Below are 27,908 nucleotides of genomic sequence, written 5' to 3' on the forward strand. Positions count from 1 at the left end.
TCAAGTCACTTAATTCTTGTGTCTCTACCATTTAAACCATCTGCATTCCTATAGCATAGATTTGGCTATATATTTACTTGGTTCAAAAATATTTAATTTCTCTCTTTTGTCTGCAAAACAAAATTCCAGCTTCTCCTCCTGACTCTCCATAATTATTTCTCTTGCCACTTCCCAGACTTATAAACCCTCTTCTAGAGCCATCCTTTTCCCTTTTTGATCACACCGTGCCATTTCCTGTCTCCCTGCCTTTGATGATATTATTTCCTATCTGGAATGTTCCTTCCCTCTGTTGTCAAGCCTTCTCAAATCCTGCTCATCACTTAGCTCCTAATTTAAACATCTCCCAGTCCTCCAATCCGAATGAAATTTTTACTCCTCAAAGCTCTGGTGATACTCTTAATTCATACTTCTGTTCTAGCTCTCAACACAGTCTGAGCTGATTTTAGTCATCTTTTCAGGTGCCTGCCTCTCTCCGAAGTCTCTCTGAAGTTCCCAGCAGGTAGAGAGTGCCTGGCCCACAGCACATGCTACAGAAAGTTTTCACAATCGGCATCAAATTAAAGCCACGTATGCATCATAATGCGAATTACACATATATTTCAGGAGTTAAAGGAACAGAGTTCACTGAAAAATAAGATTTCCAGTAGAGAATGAGGCCGCACCCCGAACCTCACCCTCACCAACCCTCTTCGTACCGCAGCTCCTTTCCTTTTCCTTCAGCCTCTGCAGACAACAAGCAGCTTGGGCAGTATTTACGCCTGTGGTGGCATTCGTTTTCTATTCCTTATTCACTGGGTTTCTGTTTCCCCGTCTCCTCTTTCAGGTGTGGCTCCTTTTTCTTGAGTGTGGCTCTAAGAGGCCCAGTGCTTAAGATGAGATAAGGTGATGGCTGTGGGCAGGAGGGATTCAGGCTGTGTTTTGGGAGCTTTCCTTTCATTCCAGTGCCCCTGAGAGAACATGAGCCCTTCCGGAATGCACCGCCCTCTCCCTCCAGTGCCATGTTCTCCCTTATGAGAGGAGGGGATTGCAGAGGAAGAAGCAGGCTGCTCTGGGTTCCTCCGCGGACCCCGGGTCTCCGCCTGGTATCAGGTCCTGTGACGCCATCGTGTCACATACAATGTGCTGACGAAGGGGCCAGCAGCAGTGAGAACGTGCTGTGACTGAATTTTAATTACACATGGTGAAGATTCCTTGCTAGTTCAGAGAAGGCCACTCTTCAGGTTTGCTTTCTGTTCGTGGAGGAGCATTTTATCCAATTAGAGAGAAATGATCAGAGAGGAAAGAGGCCAAGTACCTATCTCGATCTCACTGCAGACCTGTCATAGAAGAAGGTACTGACTAACCTAACAGAGCAGAGTGGTAATAGACTCTGCTCCAGCAGAGTAATATTTTTAAAATTCTTTATTATAAAAATGTTCTATGCTAACTAGAGAGAATTGTAAAGACCCCCACATGTAACCATATCCAACTTCAACAATTATTCACTTACAGGCAATCTTATTTCATCTATACACTGCTCCCACACTCCCAGCTTATTTTGAAGCAATTCAGACAACATATTAGTTTATTCATAAGTATTTTTGAGTCTCATATAGAGTTATTATTAGCAGTATTTTTAAAAGAGTTCACCTTTGACTATATACTCCTCATCCTACCACAGAATTCATATTTTGTTGCCTCAAAACTTGAAAAGTATATGAGGCTTCCATAGTATATCGAAAGTGTAAAACTTACATGTAAAGTGGGATTGTGTGAGCTAACTCCATCCCTGTGGTTAATCTATTCTGTACATAGTACCCACAGTGAAGGAATGTCCCTCCTCTGGTCACCTAGTAACTTCACTGGTCAACAAGAAGCTGAATAAACTATTATGTTGCAGGAAAGCACTTGGCTAGCTGACTTGGATCATCTCCTAGATTTTAGAAGAAAAAAACCACAGCCAAGCTTGAATTTGCTAAACATTTAGGCTTTGCTGTTAGGAAACATCCCACCTGTGGAGCATAAAATGGATACAGAAGACATAGGCTCAGGTAAACTAGGCCAAATACTGAAGCAGATTTGGAGACAAAACCTGATGCTAAAGCAGGCGCTCCTGGGTGAAGACCATTGTGAAGGGGCTGGCGGGGCCACTTGGATAGCCACAGTGGTCTTTCTGGGTCAAGAACTCAGTGAGGCCCTTCACCAACTCTTGGAACACACTGCAGGGACTCTGCGCTCCACCTGCCAGCAGCTGTATGTACTGCTTGACAAAGAGAATCATTGTACCTGGAGACAAGGCAAGTATTTCCTTTATTCTTTCTCTAAGAAATATTGATTGAGTAGCCACTGTGAGAGCGCTAAGGAGCATACAAAAACCAGAATAGAGTCTCTGTCCACAAGGGACTAACAATTTAACATGGGAAATCAGTTAAGGCAATTGCACAATAATGCAAGGGACGTTGAGGCTAATTCCATTAGAGACATAAAAATGAAATGCGTTAAGTCTTCAGAAATAGGTGAGGTTCCATTTTGAGAGTGGGGAATTTCACTAGCACAAATGCAGTATCTAATCTGAAGCTTAAGGAATGAATTTATGCAGCCAGAAACTGGGCGCCTTAAAGAGCATTCCAGCAGAGATGTTATTAGTAGGACCCAACACTTAGAAGTAGGAAAATATAGGATTAGTGTGAGGCAGGACAAGCAGTTTTTTCATATTGGAGTATGATACTCTATTTTTAGACTTATTTGAACTTGAACCTGTTAATTGAAAAAACACTGGGAAGAATGGGATGGAATGAGATATGAAATTAGACCCACACACACACGAAGTGGGGTGCAGGTTCTTGGGAATAGGGCCAGTTATGGATGCGAAATACAGCATGGCAGGAAGAACATGGTATCTGATGTCTATGATGTCAGACAACAACAAGTTACTCTAGATAAGGAGATAGGTGGCATCATCAAATCTAACTCTAAATAATGTAGTGTCAAGGCAAGCACGTAGGTATCATCAATCAGGAATCCAGATAACGTTAAGAAATTCAGTCTAGAGGGCAGATTGTGGACATGAGGGAAACCTGTCCAAAGGCAGCATGACCTAGAGACCATCAGCTGGATCTCATAGCCAGGAATGGAATCTCTGGAGAGAACTGAATGTGGTCCTAGGCAACACAAATGATCATTCATGGAAAATGATGATGACTCAGCTACCGGAATAGGAGTTCAAAAATAAAGACAGGGTCTCAGATACAAGACAAAAAAAAAACAACTTGTCAGAACTGGAGCCCAATGATAAGGCTAGACTAGTTAAAGGATGATTTACTGTTGATTTTGAAAACACTGAGCTATAGGGCCTTAAGTTACATATTCTTGAGTTCAGAATTGAATTCTAAAGATTGCAGAGTTGCTAAGCCTGTAAGAAGCCATCAGGTGACCCCAGCTGTGAGGAGAGGAGGAATGAACAAATAGGAAAATAATAAGAAATGGGGATGGAGTGAGAGATTATATCAGATCAGATCATGGTAAGGGTTTACACCAGAGCAAAGAGGCTTCACTTGGTTTATTAGTCCTTGAGTAGCCAGGTTCTAATCAGAGAATTGATATAATTAGAGCTATTTTTGAAAGACTCATTTGAAACTTTCCAGTCATCACAAGTCCAGCAGGAGAAGTAGTATAAACCTAATCCAATCATAATAGCAAACAAATAAAATACAAACAAATAAAATACCCAATAAAATACAGCATCTGCATCAGCAGAAATAATGTAGCTATGGTATGCCTTCTACCCAAGTCTCATCTGGAGAGCTCTGCTAAACTTTAGGTGAATAATTATATGTGGATCATTGATAAACTGCATAGTACATCCAAAGAAGAAAAACAATTCTCAGAATCATACCAAATGAGGAATGACTGAGGGAGATATTGACTTCAGTTGAATGGCATCTTATGGAGGGGGGTCATGATATCTTTCTGAAAATATTCAAAGCATTTTCACAAGCAAGAGGGATTAGATTTAGTCTTTTCTACTATGTTAAAAAGCAATTTATTCCCAACTTCTAGATGTGTTAAAAGAATTAAAGTTGTGCAAATGACTTCTTCAGAAGGGAGGTAGGCTTAAAAGCCTAGTAAGGGTCTTTGTAGATTTCTAGGGTGATTTCTCTATATTTCATTACATGTCAGTGGAGAAACATAATTTGGTTTAGTTTTGTATTTACTCTTTTTAATGTGTCTCTGTGTGTATATGTGTGTAGAAATCATTGCATTCATAGATTGCCTCATGAAAAGAAGTGAATATTTGGGGAGCACTGCTACATTTCTAAAGAAAGAAGAAAAGAAGATGTGTAATTTATGCAGCATGCATGATGAATGTACTCCACTGCAGACAATGTCCGCCATTCAAGATATCAAAGCAACAGACATTGCTGCAAGAGGGGAACAAAGTGTCATAGAAACAGCTACTGTTTCTTCCACAAATGGAGAGGAAAGTCATTACACAAACCAGGTCCAGTTAAAAAAAAAAATAGGAGTTCAGAACTAGTGGGAAAAGAAAATAATACATCATTGAAGGGAGATGTAACAGGGCAAGAAGAGTCACAGAACAAAATGTTCCCAGATAATGCAGAAAATGAAGATGATAAACAAATAGAACACATGACTGTTGAGAACATAAATGGCAACAGGGGAGAGATGCATGACATAATCCAGACAAGAGAAAGAGAAATTCAAGAGACCTCAGAAAGCCAAAGTGAAGAGATTACCACATCCTCAATAACATGTGATATCTCCAGTAAATATGGGAATAGTCCTCTTCCCAGTGATTCAGAGAGTCTAAAGCAAAAGCATAACATCATGGAAAAGGACTAAGTAAATGCAATGTGAGAGGTGCTTGTATATTCCTGCTTATATGTGTGTTTCTACTTGTATATAAAACAATATTTATACATGAATAAAATTTTATATCTACATTTCAGATCTCCAAAGGATATTACAAATCAATAATTCAGTTTAAATTACTCCCATAAAAATGTTTATGGCTGCTATTACTAATATTGTTTGTTTCTTATAGTTTCAGGAAAAATATTAAAGGTTTCTTTAAAGGAAGAAAGAATTGACTGTATAAGAAAGTATTTAAAATGAACAATTGTCAAGAACATGGACACATTCCTAAATCACTACTCTTTAGATTATCATAAGAAAAAACTAGGAGACTGCAGAGTTCAAATATTAGAAGAGAATTTCCAAGCCTCAGATTTATTTTATTTATATCCTCAAATGAATTCTCACATTTATCTTATTTATAAATCATCATAAATTCTTAACCCGTGTCTGTAGAACTCTGGGAGGGCTCATGGATAAGCTTCAGGAGGTTCTTAAAATTGAATGTATATTTTCACACCTACTTTATCTCCTTGGAGATGGTCCAGAGCTTTCACCAGATTCTCAAAGAGCCCATGACTTCGAAAAAATATGTTGAAACTGTCTGATCTATTTTGTGAATTATCTCCCCTATACAAGGGGATAATAATCCATAATTGTCCAAATAAATTAAAATATTCACAAGCCATATTTTCACAGTAAAATTAAGACCCTTAGAAGGTAATGGGGAATAAAAAAAAAATCATTGGTTTGGGAGACAGAAAGACTTAAATTTATCTCCTGTTTTATTACTTACTAGTTCTGTGACCCTGGGCAACTTGTTCCATTTCTTAGCCCCATTTTCTTATTTATAGAAATTATTGCTGGGATTATTTGGTAAGGTCAAATGAGAAAATCACCTAAAGGGCCTAGCACCTTGTTGCTTGGCAGATGTTCACTCTCAGCTAAATATTAGTATGTTGATTTATTTCACCCCCAACAACCCTCACTTTCTCCACTCCCACACACCACCAAACTTCACTTATCCCGTGTCTGTTCTTTCAGAATACAATACCATTTCCAGGACAATACAATGAATGAGTCTATGATCTCAGGCACGTCATTTTGCTCACTTTGACCTTAGTTGTCTCATCTATAAAATGAAGAGGTTGAGCTGGTTTAGCTGAAAGGTTCCCTGCATGTCTGAAAATCTAATGAATTCTATAGGTGTCATAGGAGTAATATTTAACCCATGAAAGACCCCCTTGGTGTGAAAGGCTTACTGCTCCTGCAAGACAACTATGAAAATAGTCAATATGCGGTTGCCCATTTCACTTGAGAAAAATATTAACACTTCATATCCTTACATTCAGAAATGACTCAAAGCATCAACTAATGAGTCATTGCTGAACCACTCCCTCTAACACCTCCTTTAGGTGTTTCCTAGTTAGTGATTTCCTCTTTGTGGCATGAAAACCAATTTTGTTTGGCTTGCATGTTTCAGAAGATGACTACTCATTGCAGTTCCTCAGGCTAGGAAGCCATCATGCCACAAGAAAGATGAGAGTCATAAACAAATCTAGCTCACAATCTGTTGTGATTCCTCCCTGGAGAGTGTTTTGAAAAAAGCCTATCTCTTCCAGGGTAGTTGTCTTAGTGTACACAAAGGGAAACGACACTAGAATAAACCAATGTGATTATTTTAGTGGCTGGACTAGATCTATTTGATTAGGTCTAGGGGAAATTGAAGCATTTACAGGGCCCCTTGCCCTACTTCGTCTGTCAGTCTTTTGCAAGAAGAGTGTATTGAATTGGGTTTCCAGGGCACAAAAGAGAGTCGTTTTTGAAATTATACAAGACTGGATCTGTAGTATTCCCCCAGCCTGAGAGCAAGAGACCAAGAGAGTGATAGTAAGACCAAAAGGCAGGAAGGAAGGGAGGGAGAGAGGGAGGGAGGAAGGAAGGACAGAAGAAATTGAGGGGAAACATATATAATGCAAAAGACGCAAACACCCGTTCTACTGACTGCAATTTGTGGCTTTTATTTGGATCCAGATAAAAGAAACTAAAAACAACAATGGGAAATTTGAACCCTGTCTATTTTATGATATTAAAAACAAATTAATTTATGAATAAAGTAATGCTATGATGATTTAAAAAAAGACTGGAACATTGTATCCTATATTAAACAATGTATCTAATTTTCTGAAATACCATTATCACCATGATCAGAGAAGACTCAAACAGATCCAAGTGCTGGATAATTTTCTATTCCTTCTAACTTTATGGGTTCAGAATTGTAAATATAAATAAATAACCCTCTCTGAAATTTCAACATATTTTCTAGATTTCTGTGTTAAGGGGCACTATAACATTCAATTTACTAATTGAAAAATAGTTGAAAGCTGATTATTCTAGAACTTGATATTAATGCTGCATTTTATAAAGATCCTCTTATTTCTCTTTGACATTGTTTATATTTCAATCATTTCACTGGTATGAAGTGAGAAATAGTGAGAAGAGAGGAAATGCAAGCTGGTAGTTGTAATATAGAGAGCTAACATTTATTGAACACTCTTTTATGTTAACCCACAATTATAAGAAGTTGAAATATTTTATCTCATTCAACCCTCACATTATTGTGGATCTGGTATTCGTTTCAGTTTGTAATGGATAAAGTAACCAGTGTTTTGGAATGATTTGAGGAAGTATGATATTATATTAGAAAGTTTGGGCTTTTGTGTTAAAGATAGATGGACTCATTTATTGATTCTACAACTTACCACCTGTGTGATCCTCAGCAAGTTAAAATTTCTAAACTTCAGTTTCTTTATCTGTAAAATAGTAATGGCAGTAGTACCTGCCCGTGGGTGAGTAGTACCTCATACCCATGGTGTGAGGATTTGAAAGAAATAATGTATAGCCTAAAACCTGGTACATAGAAAGATCTAAAATATTAGCTATTTTAATAATAATAGTTGATGTTAAAGGTCAAACAAATAGTAAGTGACTGATCTCAAAATTGAATTCAAATTTATAAGACTCTAAAATCTTAGGCAAAAGTGATGGTACAAAAAGCAAGAGTAAAACCAATTGTCAAAATCAGTTTTTGTATTGATTCTTTGAGAACTGTAAATATTCAGTTTCTATTTACTTTGATTAAACATACATTCACAGTACTTTTGTACCTTTCTCTATTTTTCTTAAATATGTAATAAACAATTCCAGTACCATATCTATACTTTTCCTCAAAATTTAGAAGACTATTCAGGCACTAGTACTTGGTTTATCAAGAAGCTTCAGCAATCTTCAGATTTATATTTGAAGTGAACAAAATGGGAATGAATTGTCTGCTTAAATAATAATAGTAATAACAATAGTAACAATAGCTTAATATATATAGTACTTTCTATGTGCCAGGCACAGCTTTTTAATTACTTACTGTATAATAGTTCATTTAATTCTCAGTCTTCCGATGAGATAGGCATTATTTTATCATTATTTTACAGTTGAGGAAACTGAGGCATAGAGAGGTTAAGTATCTTGCCCAAGGTCACAGAGTTACTAAGTGGGAGAGCAGGGATTCATACCATGACAACGTGTCTCTAGAGCTTGTGCTCTTAGGCATTTCACTATACAGTCTATAAATCAAATATTTGAAAAAATGATGTCCTTTTTTCCCCTGCAGGTATCCTGATGTGCTGAGTGATGATACTGTCACTCAAGTGTCTTGTTATATTACAGCACCATCCTATGTTCTACAACATCTAGAATGCTGGATAATTAATGACATGAGTTCCTTAATAGTGAGTGATAATGAAGAATTGGTCAGCAATGTTATCACTGTAGAGTGCTCAGATATGGAAAAGAGAATTCCATTTCCCCTATGCATTGCCATTCCATTTACTGCACATTACAGGGGAAATTACAGAGACATCATGGTGAAAGTGTCTGATGTAGACCTTCAATCAAGTTACCTGACTCCAAATTCACTGGAAGGAATGAGAGGAAGTTACAAGGTTGGTAAATCCTTGACTACACATACATTTGCTGTTTGACTTCTAACTATTACTCAGACTACCAGATCATAGTACAGATACAATTACTCCATTGGTATAAAATGGAAGGGTTGTTAAGATTTATGCTGGTGAATTCATGTGTTTTTGTTTTGTTTTGTTTTGTTTTGTTTTGCTATCCATAAAGATAAAAGAGCAGAGCTTATTGGTCAAATTTGGGAGTGAAGAACTTGAGTCTAAGACCCAGCAAGTGTTAATAGTTTTTGCCTGGGAAGCAAAGCCAACATCATGGTTTAATTAGCTTCACACCTTAGACTAGATTTAGACTAACATTTCTAATGGGATGGACCTCTGTCTAAATTTAAGAATTCTAGAATCCCCAGATGACATTAGCTTTATTTTTATCATTCATGGGTTGGGAAAATATGTAAAAATTAAACAATTCGTGTGTGTGTGTGTATATGTGTATGCCTTGAGATAGTTATTAAGTCTAGTTATTAGTCTGTACGTGGAAAAGAGTATATGTGGTAGTTAGGATGTGGGTTGTCACAGAAGATTGGCTGGGTCTGAAGTTTGGTTCCTACACTTTCCTGCTATGTGAACTTGAGTAAATTATGTAACCTTGATATGACTTAATTTTTTTCATCTAAAGAATGAATACAATAATAGTGTCTAACGGACAGAGTAATAAGGATTAAATGAGAAAATACACTTAAGATAAAAGGAAGTCTATAAACACATGTTAGTAGTTAATAAATTATCATTTTCATGGTAAACTTTCTTATAATTACTCTCAAGCCATCCATGGTGACAAATTCATATGTTTTGAAGAAAGAATATATACATAATTATTAAACTTAGCATAGAGTTGATGGGAGTTAAAGTTTAAGGTTCTTCTGTGGATCACTGAACTTATTTTTAAAAAATTAAAATATTTGTCTTTTCATCTTTATATAAGCTATCATTATTTGAGGAAGAGGGCAGGGAATAAATGTAAAGAAAATGCCACACATGTAAACAATTATTTTTAATTTATCTCTTCTGATTTGGGTCTTTTCTGAGTTCCAAACAAAGTTATACAGTTGAATATGAAAACTAAGCCTGTTCTAATTATTTATGCCAATTCATGCAACTAAAACATTTTATATTTAGTCTAGGAAGTCTATAAGTATAATAGTCTAGTTATCATTGCCCTTATGTGTGGCTTTTTAATATTGACCCGTCTGTGTGACTATCATAATAAAAACAAAAACAGTTCATAGCACATATGCTTTTCACCAAATGGGTAGGCAAGATGATTAGTAAATAGAAAATGCAAAAGAAAAAAATAAGAGAGCCATTGTCTACTGAAAAAAATAAAAGCATATACTTTTCTTTTATAGTTTTCTAATGGTTGTTATCCCTATATTTAGCTCAAGAAAATTTAAACTCTAGGTTCCTTCCAAATTTTTACGTGGTTCATACAACATTTAAGAATTCTAATTCTGGAGTCAGATAAACCATCATCAGAGTTCTGCTCTTGACACTCCCCTGCTTAAAAACCCTTCCATTTCCCCAGAACCTACCAAATGTACTCTAACTGCATGGCAACCATAATGAGTTCCCAGAAAACCTTTCTTTCTTACCTCTCACCATTTTCTCTCCAGCCAATTAAGAACATCCATCATGCCCTGAATTTTCCCAACAATGGATTCATGACATGATATTGTGAAATCTCTTCCTTAGTCAGTTTTCAAATGATAGATTATTTTCCATTGTTACTGCCCCTGAAATGTTTTTGTGTGTGTCTGCATGATTATCCTCTCATGCCTGGGTGGAGCCCAGCTGGTGTTTAGGGAAGCATGAATAGACCAGATTACTTCTAAGTCTTCCTCTTCGTTTTAAGCTTTGGTGATTATATGAGTAGATAATTTTGTTTTCACTTATGTACTCAATTCCTTTTTTTGTGATAAAAAAGCTTGAATATGTCCCTGCATATATGCATTCCAAATTTAAATGTCACTATATAAAAAAGAAACACAAATGTGTCTCTTTGCAATCATCTGCTCCCCCTGCATGGAAGAGAGAAATAGAGAAAATGACTTTATCAAGAGATAGTGAATTGTCAGCAGGAAGAATTTGCTGATAGTACAGGTGCTGTAGGATTTGTGTAAACTACCCAAATGATGAAATTTTTCAGTCCTTGGAATTCCTAAAACATTGTTAAATCTTCTGGATAAAGGCCAATATTTAAAGTCCAAGTCCATTCTGGTAAAGGAGGATAGGATTCCAGATATAATTAATATTTGTGAAAACACTAAATTTGATTGCCCATTATCTGTTTACCTTTTGGGGGGAATAATTTAAATTTTAAAATACATTTATTTATTTATTTTCTATCGTGTAGTTCAAATTTGAGAAACTCCTAGTATCTACTTCTACTTCTACTTCATCTCATGAAAGGACCATCCATTTGGGGTTAATGAAGTAATTCTCAATTGTGGGAGATTACAAGGACAGCATATAGTTGTTGTTGTTGTTGTTTTTTCCCACAGCCAGAGAATATGTACAGCATGTACTTCCAGAGCAATGCACTATTAATGTCCTTTAATGTCATTGTCTTAATGTCCTTAAATCCACACAGGTCACCTGTGCTGAAGTGAAAGTTTATAAGTTGGGTATCTTTTCTGTTGTGTCTTGTTTAAAGAAAGAGTCCTTTACAGTAACAAAGAAAGGCCTTACTCTTAAGCCAAGCATAGATTCTCAAATATCCTTAAATTACCCTCCAGGAGTTTTCAGCTCATCAGTACTCGTACAACTAAAGGTAAATATTAAAAACTGGTGAGTTTCTTCTCCTAGATTTTGTGGGTCATCAAACATCATCTGAAAAGGTTGGAGAAGATACAAATATTTAATATAACAGTAAATGAATTCTTATACTTTTAATGACCTAACTTACAGTGTCATCATTGATATAGTGATGATTTGGAGCATATTAAATCTCATTCCAAAATAAATCCCTGCCTTATTTTAAAGCTTTTTCTAGCTAATTTTTTGTGTTGTTTTATTTATGATATTTGTTGACAAAAACAAATGTTGAGTATCTATGATGGAATTAATGCCAGACATTGGGACTTTCATATGATTCAAGATTTCCACCTGAGAGGATGGTTAAAAGAGAGGCTAATCAATGAAAATACTTATGATTGTAAATATTTGGTTATATTTAATTATTAAACAGTACTTTTCTGGGATAAGAATTTAATACATACAAACATTATTTACAAGGTGTACAATGACATATCAATGTACATTTTAGAAGACATATTTCCTCAATATTTCCTTCTAGCCTAACTCTCCCTCATGCTCTCCTAATTTCTCCCAGTTGTTACCATAAGTGGTAAGCAAAGAAGAAAAGTTAGGAAGAAATCATATTATATACAATTTATTCATGAATATTTCCCATAAACTTTGAAATTTTGGAATCATGCTAGCTATTTTTATCAGTCATTCTTATGTGAGAGGAAACAAATAAATATAGTCTTGTTTTTCTAGTTTCTGAAGATCACTTGATCTAACAATAGTTCTAATTAGAAATTATATAAAATGTCTATTTTGTTTTCTAGGTCATTTTTTTTGCCTACAATTAAGAGTGTTTCTCAGTTATTTATAACATAGAGCAAGGAACCTAGATTTCAGAAAGACTTTGTAAAAAGAAGACCAAATCCTGTGATCTTTTAAAAATTAATATAGTGTAGATTCCAACCAACAATGTAGAGAAAAATGTATAAAACTATGCTCTATTAAATTCTCAGGAAATTGACTTAGAAATGTGCTGATACTTTGTATCTTCTGTTATTAAAATATAGGAATATATATCTATTTTTTCTTTGTATAGGTCCAACCAATTGACCCATCTCTGGTGGCATATTTAAAAACTCAGCAAGATACTTCCTACTCAGTACTATCCACAAGCCCTCTGATTCATGTTCAGCACCCATCAACACATCTTTTCCAGAAGCCAATCACTGTATTCCTACCTTGTTCTCCACACCCTGATAAAAAAAATCTTGGGTCTGAGATAGATCATAAAAGAACAGCTAGTGTCACAACAAACAGAATCATACCTTTATACCTCAACTGGTGAGTTAGACCCTAATGTCTCTAGTTGACTTGATGGTAAACAAAGAAACTTAAATGATTAAAAGTGTAATCAGATGTATTTAAATATCAGTATTGAAATATGATGAAATATTTTTAATATGGAAATAAAATATTGTGGATCCAGAAGGGTAATTATTTTAGCTGTAACGGGTTCACAAGTATGCTATGTGAAAAGATTGACACAAAAGAGATAAAATTAATCCTTGTTTTCAAAAAATTTATGATATGGTTAAATACAAAGATGTGATATGATGATTGTAATTTCTATGTTTAAGAGCATTCCGTTGATGTGGGAAAAGATTAACCTGATCTTTTTAAAAATAAATTAAATTTGAGTCTATATTTGCCATATAGGCAGTTTCCTTTCTTTCCTAATTTTTATAATTCAAAAAAATCCCCACAAATAAGACTAATATACATATTGAGTTACCAGCCAGAAATGAAATCAGAAATGAAATGCTAACAACAAATAGGATACACTGAATAATAGTAACCCTGATCTTATTTTCTGTCCTTTCATTTAATACTTACTTTTTTTTTCCTAATAAGGAAAAAAAAAAGAAGGGGACCTTTCTATTCTTTGGTTCTGAAGGGAAATTTTTTTCTTTGAAAAAACATCAGAGGGAGAAACAAGTTCAGAAAGAAATAAAAACTATTATTAAAAAGTTACTGTTTGCCAGGTTCCTTATGTACATTATCTCATCCAATCTCCCCACCACCCTACCTTCATTTTATCAGTGAGAAGTCTGAAACTCAATGAGATTAAGAACTTGTACAGTTATCCCCAGGTTCCACATCTGAGGATTCAACCTACTGTGGGTTGATATTTTTTAAAAATTCTAGCAAGTTCCTGAAAGCAAAACTTGAATTTGCCATGCACTGGCAACTATTTACATACCATTTACATTGTATTAAGTATTGTAAGTAATCTTGAGATGATTAAAGTATATGGGAAGATGTGTGTAGGTTATATGCAAAGACTACGCCAGTTTACATAAGAGACTTGATCATCCACAGATTTTGGTACCTCTGGGGGTCCTAGAATCAACCTCTTGCATCTGTATACCAAGGAAGGACTGTACGTGAGAAGTGTGCAAGCTTGGTCTGGACTCAACATATCTCTATTCCTAATCATGGCTCTATGTAGCCATCATCTATTTAGTTTGAGGCTGCAAGACTAGAAATAGAGAAGTGGATTATTTGCTCTTTATCACTGTTTCTAATTTAGGAAGCTGACAATAGAAGAACATTGTGTTGTGGCTAGGAGATGAAATTAAACTTTCCCTAGTATTAGGTAAGTGAGAGAGAACATAGAAATATAAACACGATCCATTTGTACCTGCTTTCGCTACTTGGGATATATATATCTCTCCCAATTGGCACTGAGTTAATCCATGTTCCTGTATATCATGGTAAGGTAAGATTTAAAAGAAGAAATATCCTGGAGCTCCCTATTTAAATGTATTAGTCTAACAGATTAAGACATTCTCTTTCAAAAGCCCCTAAAATATATAGAAATATGTACTTCATATACATATACATTTTATATGTATATATACATATATATATATATTAAAGATGAGAGCTTTACTCTAAAAATTGATTCTGACTGGTAACCTATTGCTAGAATCTAGTATTTCTACTGTCTATAGAGTAGATTGCAAAGGATTAATAAAAATAATTTGTGCCTGACATGTACTTTGCATCATAAAACAAAGCAGCTCTATTTGACAGAAAGATAATAGAAAACCAATTTGCCTGTCCCTGATTGTTGATCCCATAGTCTATATATACCAATGAGAATAAAAATGTATCCCTGTAATACACAGATATCATTTGTGGAAGTGACTAGATCAGTGTTTCTTTGCCTCTCCTTTGCTTTATTTCCATATCCCTCAGAAACAACAGGGCAGAATGTGGAAAGAAATTAGAGGCAGCGTATTGCATTGTCAAAAATGAAATTGCCAAAAGTATAGGGATAATGGTAGAGGCGATAAGATCTCTAAAAGATATGCATGCGGAGTGTGGCACATTTTCATACACTTAGTCAACTCAAAGCATTGTAAATCCAATCAGCACAGATAGGAGTAGGTTACACCTTCATCCAGAGAAATTATACTCAGTAAAAATGACTAGACACTGAAAACTGGTTTAGAAATTATGCACATGGATCTGCCCTCTAGATCTAAGAAAGAGATTCAAACAGTGACCAAATTGAAAGTGGGCAGAAAAATATTTTCAAGGATAAGAAAAAACCCAAGTCCTCCATGATGTCTTAAGGAAAAAAAAAAAAACAATACCAATCAGTACCAAGACTTCAAAAGAAGAACAAAAATAACAAAAAACAAACTATAGAAATAAGGAAAGAATATCATCCTGATATTTCACAGTAATTTGAATAATGAGAATTACAGTTACCTGGAAGATTTTATAGAAATCTATTTTGTAAGTTTAAGTAGTATTCAATAAGCAAAATTTCTAAGAAACAGAAAGCCATCAGGATAGACCAGGAAAAGAATGAAGAACAACAGGATGAGATACAAAGATAAAAAGCTCAGATGAAAAGTCACCAAGGTATGATAAGGACTCATCAGAAGTGATGTAACCTAATAATTATAAGTACCATTGAAAGAGACCAAAACAATCATACAAGAAGCAACAATCAAAGGCATGAAAATGTGATTTTCTGATGTTGATTAAAACCTTGAGTTAGAAAGTGTTGATTTCAAAATTTACAAAAAAGAAACCTATACTTAGATAAAACATGGCAAATTGAAATGTACATTTAAATAAAACATAATTCTAAAAGCATCCATTCAGCACAAACAGATTAAGAAGGAATAAAATTAGTCTAGACCTAGGCTCATTCTTTGCAGCATGAGCTATCAAGGAAAAATGGACTAAAGCCTTCAAAGATTTGAAGGGAAGATGTTGTGGAATTAGGGTTTTCACCTAACAAACAAGTTTTTTTTGTGTTTTTTAATATAAGGGCTCACAAAATGTACTACTCACTTATTCTTAGCAAAATAAATAAATAGATAAAATTAATGAGCTAAGGATAAAATAAAATTTAAGAAATCAAGAATAGGAGAGTAATTCTTATTTTCAAATATCTGGTATTGAATATAAGTAATATAAAAGCAAAAGAAAAAGTAAAAATTCATATGGCAAAGTGACAACAGAAAGAAAACAAGAAAACAGCATGGTGACATTAAAGAGAAAATATCATATAAATAAAATCATCAGTTATATTAAATAAATATAAATGGGCTAAACATAATTTATTCTGTCGTCCACCTTAATGTTAAATATTTTTTAATACTTTATATGCCGTATTTGCAGAGGTTTCCTTAGATTTATTATATATATTACCAATTTTACTGTCAATTGTTTAAGCTGTTCATTTTATTAATTAAAATTCTCATTTCTAGAAGGCTATTGCTATATTTTAAAGGTCTTAAGAAAACTTTTCCCAAGGTGCTCTTTTGTTTCATTATGCTTCCTATTTCTTCTTTTATTCCTTTAATCATTGTAAACACTTTTTTAAAAAGTTTCATTCAGATTATTCTATCACCTATGAGCATGATATTAACTATGTTATCTATTATCATGCTTAATCTAGTAAACTATCATACTAATTCCATTCTATGACTCTTAGCCTTAGAAATTCATTTCTGATTATTGATTATAATTTTTGATCAGATCAGCTTTTCTTCTCCCCATCCCTTCCACCCAGAGCAGCTTCTGTGTGCTTCTTTGTTGCTTTCTTGAGCTAGTGTTCAAAGGGATTTTGGTTGATTTTGTTGTTTCTCATTTCATAGCCAGTGTTGCCCTTTAGGGATTCCAGTTTTTTGACTGAGTTAGTTCCAGCTGACAGCTGGAGGCTGTATCTAATGTGCCTGAGTACAGGTTAGACTCTAGACTGCACACATCTGGTGTGTGTGCATGGTTGGTTGGGGGGAGCAGGCTGATGAGGGTGGGAGGATTCACAGAATCAGTCCCTCATGTTCCCAAGGAAGGAAAGAGGATTCTAGCTTTTGGAGATTTTTTCCCCCAGATCTAGGGGATTTTCTTTCCAGCTTTTGAGTTCCTCCAACTTGTGTGTGTGTGTGTGTGTGTGTGTGTGTGTGACATTTCATCCAGCATTCTAAGATTGCCATTTGTCATCAATTCAACTAGCCAGTGTCAATTTCTTTTTTCTTCTCCACTTCTTTGCCTTAGTACATGATCTCTTCGCTTTTTCTACCATGTTTAGCTGAAGAACTCTCATTTATTCTATAAGCTGAAGCTCAGCTCTTTCCTTATCTGTCAAGACAGTCTCTGATCTCCAGGAGTGATTGAACACTCCTCTCTTTGTGCCAGCCCTATTCTTTTGTATGTCCTAAATCACACCATAGTGTTATTAAATTCCCTTTTCCATTTATCATCCCTCAGCATAATTATAACATAGTCGGTGCTATGTTGAATTAGGTGAATTAAATAAATTAATGAGTAAATTTGTGGAAAAGTAAATTGTGTCTTTAATTTTCTATACTTTCTGGCAATACTAAATTGATAAGTTATAATATGCTCTGTTGCTACTAGAGCTAGACATGGGCGGTGCATTTTCCCCATCCAGTGTATCATAAAACAATTAAATGAGAACCTATGTGAACTATTTATTTAACATTCTTTCATCAAAGGGTGAAAGCCAGTTGAACACTTTCTGTGGAAATAGAAACACAATGAAGCGATCCATACCTCAGAAGATTAAAAAGACAAAAACGATTTGAGGCCAAAACATAGTTTGAATATAAAGAATAAAAGGTCTTTGTTGCAGTTCATTCCTTCATATGTGAATGATTTCTGGGGAAAAGATGAGAGTTAGTTAATTATGATCCAGAAAAGATTTTTTGACAGTAATGAAAGGAGAAATTAATTTCTTAAATAGAAACTTATTCCATATTATGCAAGAAATATTTTAGAGAGTTAGATGGGAAATTTTTTGCATGAAAAATGCCATTTCTATATAATGCTTTGGTTTTAAGATCATCTTATTAAAATGTAATATGTGAGTCATACACAAGAATATTTGTACAATATATGCATCATATCACAAAAAATAATAAAATGGAGAAACTGGTAAAGCTACCACATAACTTAAGAAATTAGATATTATCAATACAATTACATCTCCTTACTTATCTCTCCCCATCCCATCCCTTACCTCGCTACCCTAATTGCTCTTCATCCTCACCAAAGTTAACCACTACTAGGAAATTATGAATCATTCCTTTGCTTTTATTTTTTAGTTTTATCAATATATTTTTATTCATCACTATACAATACCTTGTTTGGTTTTCTTTGTGCTTACCGTTTGTAAAAGTGGTACCCTACTGTGCATAGTCTTATAGTCTTGCTTTTCCAATTATAATTGTGTAGACTTCATTTTCACTTCTATATAATATTCTATTGAATAACTTTGTATTTTATTTATCAGTGTTCTTACTGATGGACATTTGGGTAGTTTCAATTTTTTTGCTAAAACGAATAGTACTATTATGATTATTCTTCACTCAAAGTGTATTTGTGTAAGCACTTCTTTAGAGTATCTACCTAGAAGTCATGTTCAGTCATAGGGTATGCACATGTACAATTTTACAAGTTTTACGAACTGGTAGAACTAAATTTCATGCTCCCACTATTGCTTTTTATATTTTCTAGCCTTGCATATTGTCAGATTTTGTAATTTGGAAATTTTAATAGGTGTAAAATGGATCTCATGTGGTTTTAATATGCAATGCTGTGATTACAATGAAGGTGACATCTTTCTTTTTTTGGGGGGGAGTCAACCAAACCCAGAACCTCCTATAAGGATCCTTTCCTTAGCAGGAAGAGGGTTTTTATTTCACTTTAGAAAATTCATATTCACAAGCCCTGGTTTGGGTTAGAAACATCCTAACCACCAGGCTGTTGAATCAATCTTTAAAAAACCCTCCAAAACAAAGCCCTCCAGTCCCCTAAGTTGAGTTCTTCAGCTTCTCTTGGGACCTCAAGCACCCTTCAGATTTGTTGGGGTGGGGGAGGTGGTCAGGAGAGGCTGTTTTATGCTCATCCTCCCCTGAGCTGAGGGCTAGAGAAGGGTTTGGCTCAATAATATGCCATCTCCAAGCATACAAAAACACTCACTCACATACCACACACACACACCCCCACACAACCCCCGATCGCTTTTTTGGGCTGGACAGGGTGTGGGGTCGGAGCAGAGAGGAGCAAAGAGTACAGTTAAGTGTAAAACCTACATTAGGTTTCCTCCTCAGTTTTTTCTCCGCAGCATCCCCACCCACCGCAATTCTTGGTTGGGTAGGGACAGCCATCAAGAAGGAAGCCAAGACCTTGTTCTTTGGGACTGAAGGCCAGACCCCTATCTCCTCTACCTGAATACAGTGATAGGACTTGGGCAGGGAGAAGAGCTCACACTGCTCAACAGTCATGTCAGGGGACACCAAATTCCTTTCGTTTCTTCAACAGCTGTTACCCAACTTGGGGCTAGTCTTGGGTTGCTCCTAAGAGGTCACAAGGAGAGAGAACCCACTTTGACATCCATGACTTCCTGCTCAACATCGGTCTGGCTTAGGAGTCAATATCAGCGAGGTAGCCAAAAACTATCTCCAAGACCAACTGCCCAAAGAGAGAAAGGAAAGGGGCTTCACGGGCCACTCTCACCCAAGTTTCCTCCAGAAGGCACTTGAGCTGACCCCATTAGGTACCAGTGTGGCATGGGCCATTACAACAGTCATGGCCACAACTCTTGCTCTTCCCCGAAGGAAATGAGAGGTACCTGTCCACTCTTCTTGGATCCAGCCCTTGTCTGCTCCTGTCACTGTTCTTCCTTTTGTCCCTACAGTGTATAAGGAGACCAAAGTAAGCTCAGCTGCCATCCCTGATCCTATTCTCCTTCAAACAGGAGATGAGGTACAGGGCTGTGGAACATTGAGGATCAACTGCAACTACAAACTCAATTTTGGGGGAGGGCTGGACCAGCCACAGTCCCTACTTTGACCAGGACTCTATACCTCCATATTACCTGTTTCCACAGTGCACCTGCTGAAATTGTTTTTGGATAAACAAAAACAAGAACAGAACAAACAAATCCCTCTCCCCGATCTTTTCCACTTCAGCTGCCAGCTGAAGTCCAAGGTTGTGGGAGCCACACTTCAGTCTTGGTCCTGTACCTTTAGTCCCCACCTATGACCTCAGACAAGGGTCCAGGGACTAGCTTCCCTACCCAGGAATGCTGAAGGAACTTCCCCCGAGATACTCATAGTCTCAGATTATTTACAGAGCTGAAGCTCTGGGGCCCGCTGTCCCCGATGCACTCTTCTGGTCTCCTGGGTCCACTCCTCCAGGAGGGGGACAGGTACAGACGGGGTGGTGGTGGGACCATCAGACCAGAGGGGTGCGCTCTTCAGTAGAATCTTCTGATCACTCCCACCACCCGGGGCCCCTTGCGCCTATAGAGAAAACTGCCCGTCGGAAGTCTTGGACTGGCACCCTTGGCACATCCGTTTGTGTTTGAGTAATCGATCTGTCCGAGAAAAACACTGATGACACCGTTCACACTGGTAAGGCTTTTCCCCACTGTGTACATGCTTGTGACGCTCCAGGTGGTACTTCTGGATGAAGCGCATATCACATATGTCACACTCAAATGGCTTCTCACCAGTATGAATAAGGATGTGCCTCTTGTGGTAACTGCTCCTAAAGGCTCCAAAGCAGTGTTCACAAACAAAATTTTTGGGAATCTTTACTTGAAAAGAACCATTTTGTTCCACTACCACCACCTTTTTAACAGTCTTTTTTGAATGAGAGGCCTCAGCCAAGCTGTCATCGTCTTTGCGGCTCCGGGACTTATCGTTGTCTTTTCGGTGGCTCTGACTCAAGCACCTCAGCATATCAGGGCTACCTGCCCGCTCTCCATTCTTGGCCTGCTTGCTGGCAATCTGGCTCAGCATCATCTTCTTGCTGGCTGCAGTGGGAACCAAACTCACACCTGCTAGGCCTTCACAAGCCAGGAGACTTGCCTGAGCCATGCTGATTTCTCACTTAATGCAACCCAAAAGTTTAGGAGTTTCTCGATCCACCTCTCCTTAAGACACTGTTGTTTGAAGAACTGTCACCAAATCACTGTAACAACTCCTTCGTGTCCCTTCAGTCCTGCTGCCATACTGAACTGTCTTTGTCTTCAAACAGAACTTAGTGTCCTCCAAAAGGAAGATAGATGTTCCAAGAATCCCTGGTCTCTGCCTGGCTCCTGCCTACTGTCTGAAGAAAAAGAGTCTTCCAGTCTTGGTTATCCAGCTGAATTCTCTAGATGAAGTTCACGATCTGTTTCAGAAACCTGCCAGGCGCGGCCTCCTGCTGTCTCCCCCGCCGCGCGGCCCCTCCTCCAGGCCGCAGCACGCCGTGCCAACCCCGTGGCCACCACTGCCCCCGCCGGAACCGAGGGACCCGTTTCCCGGGAAGCACTTCCCCTTCCCCCCTCGTCCTCTCCCCCCTGAACAGCATTATCCACTTCCGGGCTCGCGACCCTGGACGGGCGGGGGCCGACAGAAAGGGGGTGAGGCTGAGGGCTCACCGAGGGAGTGCAGCTGGCGAGTGGATGTGACATCTTTCATAATGGCTTTTGTTAGACATTGTGTTTTCTTATATGTGAAGTATCTTAATTTCTTTGCTCAGTTTTGAACTTTTTACATTGATTTGTAGGATTGTTTATGGTCTCAATGTTAATCCTTTGCCAGTTTGTGGCCTGTATTTTTATATTTATGTGACAGATTTATCATGTTTTACTTTTATGATCAGTGCTTTTTGCCCAGTCCTAAAATACTTATATCTCCTAAATTATAAAAATGGTCCTCTTTATTATCTTATAATTTTAAAGTTTGAATTTCAAGGAAGTCTTCAATCCATCTGATATTGACTTTTACATACAGTGTGAGGTAGGAATTCTCTTTTTTGCATGTGGATAACATTTTACCAGCATGATTAATTGAATGATTCTTTCTTTTCCTAACAACCTGCAAAGCCTCCTCTGTCACATAACAAGTTTTCTTCTTCTGAGTTGTCCCATTGGTCAGTCTTTTTACATAGTTCTGAGCCAATCTAACACCGTCATAGTTATTAAGGCTTTATAATTAAAAAGTCGATATCTGATAGGTAAGCCATATCATATTCTTTTTATTCAAACTCTTTTTATTGAAACTTTCCCATTCATATAAAAAAGAATCAGTTTGGGCTTCCCTGGTGGCGCAGTGGTTGAGAGTCCGCCTGCCAATGCAGGGCACACGGGTTCGTGCCCTGGTCCGGGAAGATCCCACATGCCGCGGAGCGGCTGGGCCCGTGAGCCATGGTCGCTGAGCCTGCGCGTCCGGAGCCTGTGCTCCACAACGGGAGAGGCCACAGCAGTGAGAGGTCTGCGTACCGCAAAAAAAAAAAAAAAAAAAAGAATCAGTTTGTTAAGGTCCACAAGAACGAACTCTGTTGGGATATTGCTAGTAATTTCCTCTGACGTATGGGTCAATTTGGAGAAAAATGACATCTTTAGCATATTAAGTCTTTAAATCTGTTACCTATAATATATGCTTCAATTTGTGTAGTTTTATAATGTCTTTCAATGAAGTGTTATCAAAGTCCCACATATGTACTACACATGCTTTGCTAGGCTTATTCCTAGATACCTTATAGTTTAAACTGCTATTATAAATGATATGCAAAATTTTTGTTTTCTCATATAAATATTTATATATGAATGCATTAGATTTTTCTACAGTGGTATTGAAGCCAGCCGCCTTTCTAAACCTTCTCATTATTTCTAATATTTGTTTTCGAGAATTCCTTCAAGTTTTCTATGTAAACTCTCTTGCATCGACTTTAAACAATGACGTTTTGTTTTTCCTTCCAGTCAGAATGTTTATGTATTTAATCCATTTTGAGTTAATTTTTGCATGTGGTGTGAGATAAGTCCAATTTCATTCTGCATATGAATATCCAGTTTTCCCCAAACCATTTATTGAATAGGGTAGCCTTTCCCCATTGTGTGTTCTTGGTATTCTTGTAGAAGATCAGTTGGCTATAGATGTGTGGATTTATTTCTAGGCTCTCTACTCTGTTCCATTGGTCTTTATGTTTGTTTTTATGCCAGTACCATACTGTTGTTACTGTAGCTTTGTGATATATTTTGAAATCAGGACATGTGATGCCCCCAGCTTTGTTCTTACTCAATATTTCTTACTCAGGGTCTTTTTTGGTTCTATATGAATTTTAGAAAATTTTTTTCTATTTCTATAAAGAGTACCATTGGGATTTTGATAGGGATTGTATTGAATCTATAGATCACCTTGGGTAGTATGGAATATTAATTATTCCAATCCATAAGCGTTTGTTTGTATATTGTTTTTCTTGAAATAGAATTTTGCTGTGTGTTTCAGTTATCTATTTCTTCATATAAAACTATTCCAAACAACAGCCATTTTACTAGTTCTCCTGATTCTGTGGGTTGTTTGGGGTCTCAGTTGGACTGTTCTTTGGTTTATCTTGCTTAGGGTCTGTTATGCATTGCAGTAAGATGGTGCTGAGGCTGGGAAGTCCAAGATGGGTTTATTCACATGTCTGGAGCCCTGGCAGTGGTAGCTGGAAGCCTGGACTCTGCTGGTATGCTGAAATGGCTGGGCCTCATTCTCTCTCCAGGTAGTCTCAAGGTCTGTTTCTTTCCACCTGACTTCTCTTTATGGCCTCTTTCTGTCATGGGCTCTTTCCAGAAGAATAGCTGGACTACTGACATGGAAGATCAGGGTTTTCAAAAGTACAAAAGTAGACACTGCCAGGCTTTCTTAATTTTTAAGCCCGGAGTTATCAGATCACCATTTCTGAAATATTCTATTGATTGAAGCCCGTCTCAGAACTGTCTCTAGTTCATTGTGGGAAAGTGCTACACAGTGACATGAATATTGAGAGGTATGGTTAGTATCTCTGGACACCAGCTACCGATCTGGCTTAAGATCCTTGATTTATATTGATTTTTTCCTAATTTCTTTGGGGATATTATGCCATTGTTCATGGACTTAATTATCGATGCCGTGAAGATCTCAGTGAATTTTATTTTCATAACATTTTGGGTGATCTGCTTTATCTTGCTGGCTGCTTTTAATATCTTTTCTTTGTACTTGGATTTCTGAATTTTTCTATGATGTATCTAGATGTAAATTTTAAACACTTTTTCTGAATACAATACATTATGCTTTCTGAATAAGTGGATTTACATCTTTTTTTTAGATTTAAAAAATAAATTTTATTGCTTTTAGACCTTCTTGTAACTACTTATTGATTTGTGTTTTTGAAGGACTTTATTTACTTATTTAAATGAAAGATTTTTTAAAATTCTATAGTGCTTTACAATTTTAAAAAGTTTCACACACATGATTTCATATAATCCCATAATAACCCTTTTTTCCCCTATGCCTACTTTGTCCCTCCCTCCTTCCCTCTCCCCACTGGTTTCTTCTCTATATCTGTTAGTCTGCTTCTTTTTTGTTTTATTCACTAGTTTGTTGTATTTTTTAGATTCCACATATAAATGCTATCATACAGCATTTTCACATTTCTGAAAAATTCTTATATGTTTTCTAATCAAATATTGCCTCACCTCCATTTTATGTACTCCATTCTTCTGGATTTCCAGTGAGATGTATATTAGGCCATATCTTTCTAAATTCCATGTTTCTTTTCTTCTCTTTTACATTTTCCATCTTCCTGTCTCTGTATGCTATATTCCGTGTAATTTTTTCACATTTCAGTTCAATTGCCACAAATATTATATACTTTAAAATATACTTTTAATCTATCATCGACTTTTTGTTTTCAGCAATTATTTTTGTATATCTTAAGGTTCTATTTAGCTCATATTCAGATTTCCCTCATCATTCTCAATAGTCTCTTGCTGACTGCTTATTTTTATGATACTGTCCTTTATCTTATTAAACTTTTCATATATAGTTGTTTTTTCATTCTGTAACTACTAATTCTGATACCTGCAGTTTTTGAGGGTGTTGCCTGTTACTTCTGCTGGCTGTCATTCATGGTATTTATCTCTTTATATGTTTGGGGACTTTTGTTTTTGATTATGTATATATGAGATTTCTACAGGTGTAAATGGAGCTGCTTTCCTCCAGATGGCATTTATTTCTGTCTATGCTGAGAACCAGGTGCTACTTACCTGGGACTACTTCAACCTCTTTGAGAGTCTTGGTCAAGTTCTCAAGTTCACCTTTTATGGTGAAGATCTCAAGGATCACAGCTCCTTGTTTTGCTCACTTGATTATCACTTACAGTTTTATTCTCCTGTATCTAAGTTATTGGAAGGGAATTTGTCCTCATAGTAATCCCATAATTCCTGGCTGTTTGCCCCCTGATATTTGACCCTGGCTTCACAGATGTTTTGGAGGGGAATTTGGGACATTCCCTTAAGATTCCTCCTGCTTATTGCAAGCCAAAAAATAAACACATTAGAAAGCATATTTATCAGGATTTAGTTGTTTAGCCTTAGGGAGATAGAGAAATTAGATTACTTAGTGTCAATTTGTTATTTATAATCTTGTGTCTTGTATATTTAATTTATAATATTTAAAAGATTCCACCTAAAAAATCATTTTATTTATTTACTTTTTAGTTTTACTGAGGTATAATTAACAAAGAAAATTGTAAAATATTTAAAGCATACATCATGGAGATTTTATATATGGATACACTGTGAAGATTCCTCCCATCTAGCTAATTTACACATTCATCACCTCACATATTAATCTTTTAAAAAAATTTTTGGTGAGAACATTTAAACTCTGCTCTCTTCTCTTAGCAAATTTCAACTATATAACAGTGTTATCAACTATAATCACCATGTTTTACATTAAGAAATGGTAATTTTATAAAAAGTAAAACCACACATGCCATATTTTTCTCTGTACTGATCAGCCAGTACAATGTTGTCGACACAGGTTAATCTCATTTAATAGAATGAAATGATTTCAGCAAAATTTTGAGGTAAGTGCTTACTGAGCAAATATGATTTTTCACATTTATTAAATTTGGAGGTAGTATACTAGAAATATTTTTAATTTATTATATACTTTTATACTTAAGAATGTATAATATTACCTGTGGATTGGAAAGCCAAGTGAGGAAGATTTAATTTAATTTCCAAATCAAAAAGAAACTATTACTCAGAATAGCCAACAGAATATTGAAGGAGAAGACCAACAGTGGAGGACCGACACTACGTGACTTCAAGACTTACTATAAAACTATGGTAATCAAGACAGTGTGGTATTGATGACAAAAGAATAGACACATAGATCAATGGAACAGAATAAATAGTCCATAAATAGATCCACATAATATAGTCAACTGATCTTTGACAAAGGAGAAAAGGCAATACAATGGAGCAAAGACAGTGGAACAAGTGAACATCCACATGCAAAAAAAAAAAAAAAAAAAAAAAAAGAATCTATACACAAATCTTATACCCTTCACAAAAGTTAACTCAAAGTAGAATATAGACATAAATGTAAAACAGAAAACTATAAAACTCCTAGAAGATAACACAGGTGAAAATCTAAATGATCTTGGGTATGGCAATGACTTTTTAGATACAACATCAAAGGTGTAGTCCATGAAAGAAATAATTGATATGCTGGACTTCATAAAATTAGAAACTTCTGCTCCGGGAAAGACAATGTCAAGAGAATGAGAAGGTGAGCCACAAACTGGGAGAAAATATTTGCAAAAGACACATCTGGTAAAGGACTCTTATCTAAAATTTACAAAGAACTCCTAAGACTTGACAATAAAAAAACAAAGACCTGATTCAAAAATAGGCCAAAAACCTTAACAGATACCTCACCAAAGAAAATGTACAGTTGGCAGATAAGCATTTGAAAAGATGGTCCACATCATATGTCATCAGTGAGATGGATTAGTTGTTTAGACTATATTTTTAGTGCAGTTTTAGGTTCACAGCAAAATTGAGAGGAAGGTACAGAGATCCTATTTACAAAGCAGAAATAGAGACACAGACGTAGAGCACAAATGTATGGATACCAAGGGGGAAGGGGGTGTAGGATGAATCGGGAGATTTGGATTGACATGTATACACTACTGATACCATGTATAAAATAGATAACTAATGAGAGCCTACTCTATAGCACAGGGAACTCTACTGAATGCTCTGTGGTGACCTAAATGGGAAGGAAATCCAAAAAAGAGGGGATATATGTATACATACAGCTGATTCACTTTGCTGTACAGTAGAAACTAACATAACATTATAAAGCAACTATACTCCAATAAAAATTTTAATAATATATAGTCTAAAAAACAAGAAAAGAAACTATCCTTGAAAAATTCCCTGTAATGTCTACTTCTACTTGCAGAGACAAAATATTGAGGTACCTTGGAACAATCTTTTTTATCTCAGGGAAAAATCTTAATTGTGTGGCACTATGGCCTGTACCTGGGAATGATGCATCAGGACACTCTTAGACTTGAAAAAGGCAGCCTGGGGAAGACACTTGCTGGTTTGTCTATACTGCTATTTTATTTCTGGGTAATTATACCAGAAATTCTGGAAATTATATGTTCTATCCTAGTGGATCTAAAGGAGCTTCCATATTCTTCAATGTCCCTGTTCATTATATTTGAATATTTGACCCCAAATGGGCCAATCATAATTCCCTTAATGCTTGGAATTTTGGACATTGAAAGAGCCTTGAACTCAAGAAAGAGCAAAGTCAGTTATTCTTGAATAAACAAGTTGATTTAATAAAGGTTGATTATGTTTTACAGAACTATTAGTACATCAAAATGTCATCTTTTGTGGAGTATAAT

The 27,908-nt window shown here is 36.2% G+C and overlaps 2 protein-coding genes across 2 annotated transcripts in view; one reads left to right on the top strand and one right to left on the bottom strand.

The window, feature by feature from the left end:
- Window positions 1-2,005: 2,005 nt before the first annotated feature.
- The window catches only part of DTHD1 (death domain containing 1), a gene marked incomplete at both ends in the record, with an annotated part of 77,510 nt that continues 51,607 nt past the window's right edge, over window positions 2,006-27,908 (top strand). Inside the window, 6 exon segments of the mRNA XM_082611607.1 lie at window positions 2,006-2,276; window positions 4,230-4,496; window positions 4,499-4,838; window positions 8,522-8,852; window positions 11,473-11,652; window positions 12,727-12,971. Coding sequence (XP_082467733.1) covers window positions 2,006-2,276; window positions 4,230-4,496; window positions 4,499-4,838; window positions 8,522-8,852; window positions 11,473-11,652; window positions 12,727-12,971 — 1,634 coding nt within the window.
- LOC309798875 (zinc finger protein 740-like) lies at window positions 20,287-21,473 on the bottom strand. The gene has a single exon (XM_082611608.1). The coding sequence runs from the start codon at window positions 21,062-21,064 to the stop codon at window positions 20,486-20,488; it is 579 nt and encodes a 192-aa protein (XP_082467734.1). The 5' UTR covers window positions 21,065-21,473; the 3' UTR covers window positions 20,287-20,485.

This window comes from Mesoplodon mirus (genome assembly GCF_964341445.2).
Source record: "Mesoplodon mirus genome assembly, chromosome: 2".
NCBI classification, from domain to species: Eukaryota; Metazoa; Chordata; class Mammalia; order Artiodactyla; family Ziphiidae; genus Mesoplodon; species Mesoplodon mirus.

What these genes read in the sequence shown, in the direction of transcription:
- LOC309798875 (XM_082611608.1), bottom strand. Translation starts at nt 21,064, where the DNA reads ATGGCTCAGGCAAGTCTCCTGGCTTGTGAAGGCCTAGCAGGTGTGAGT.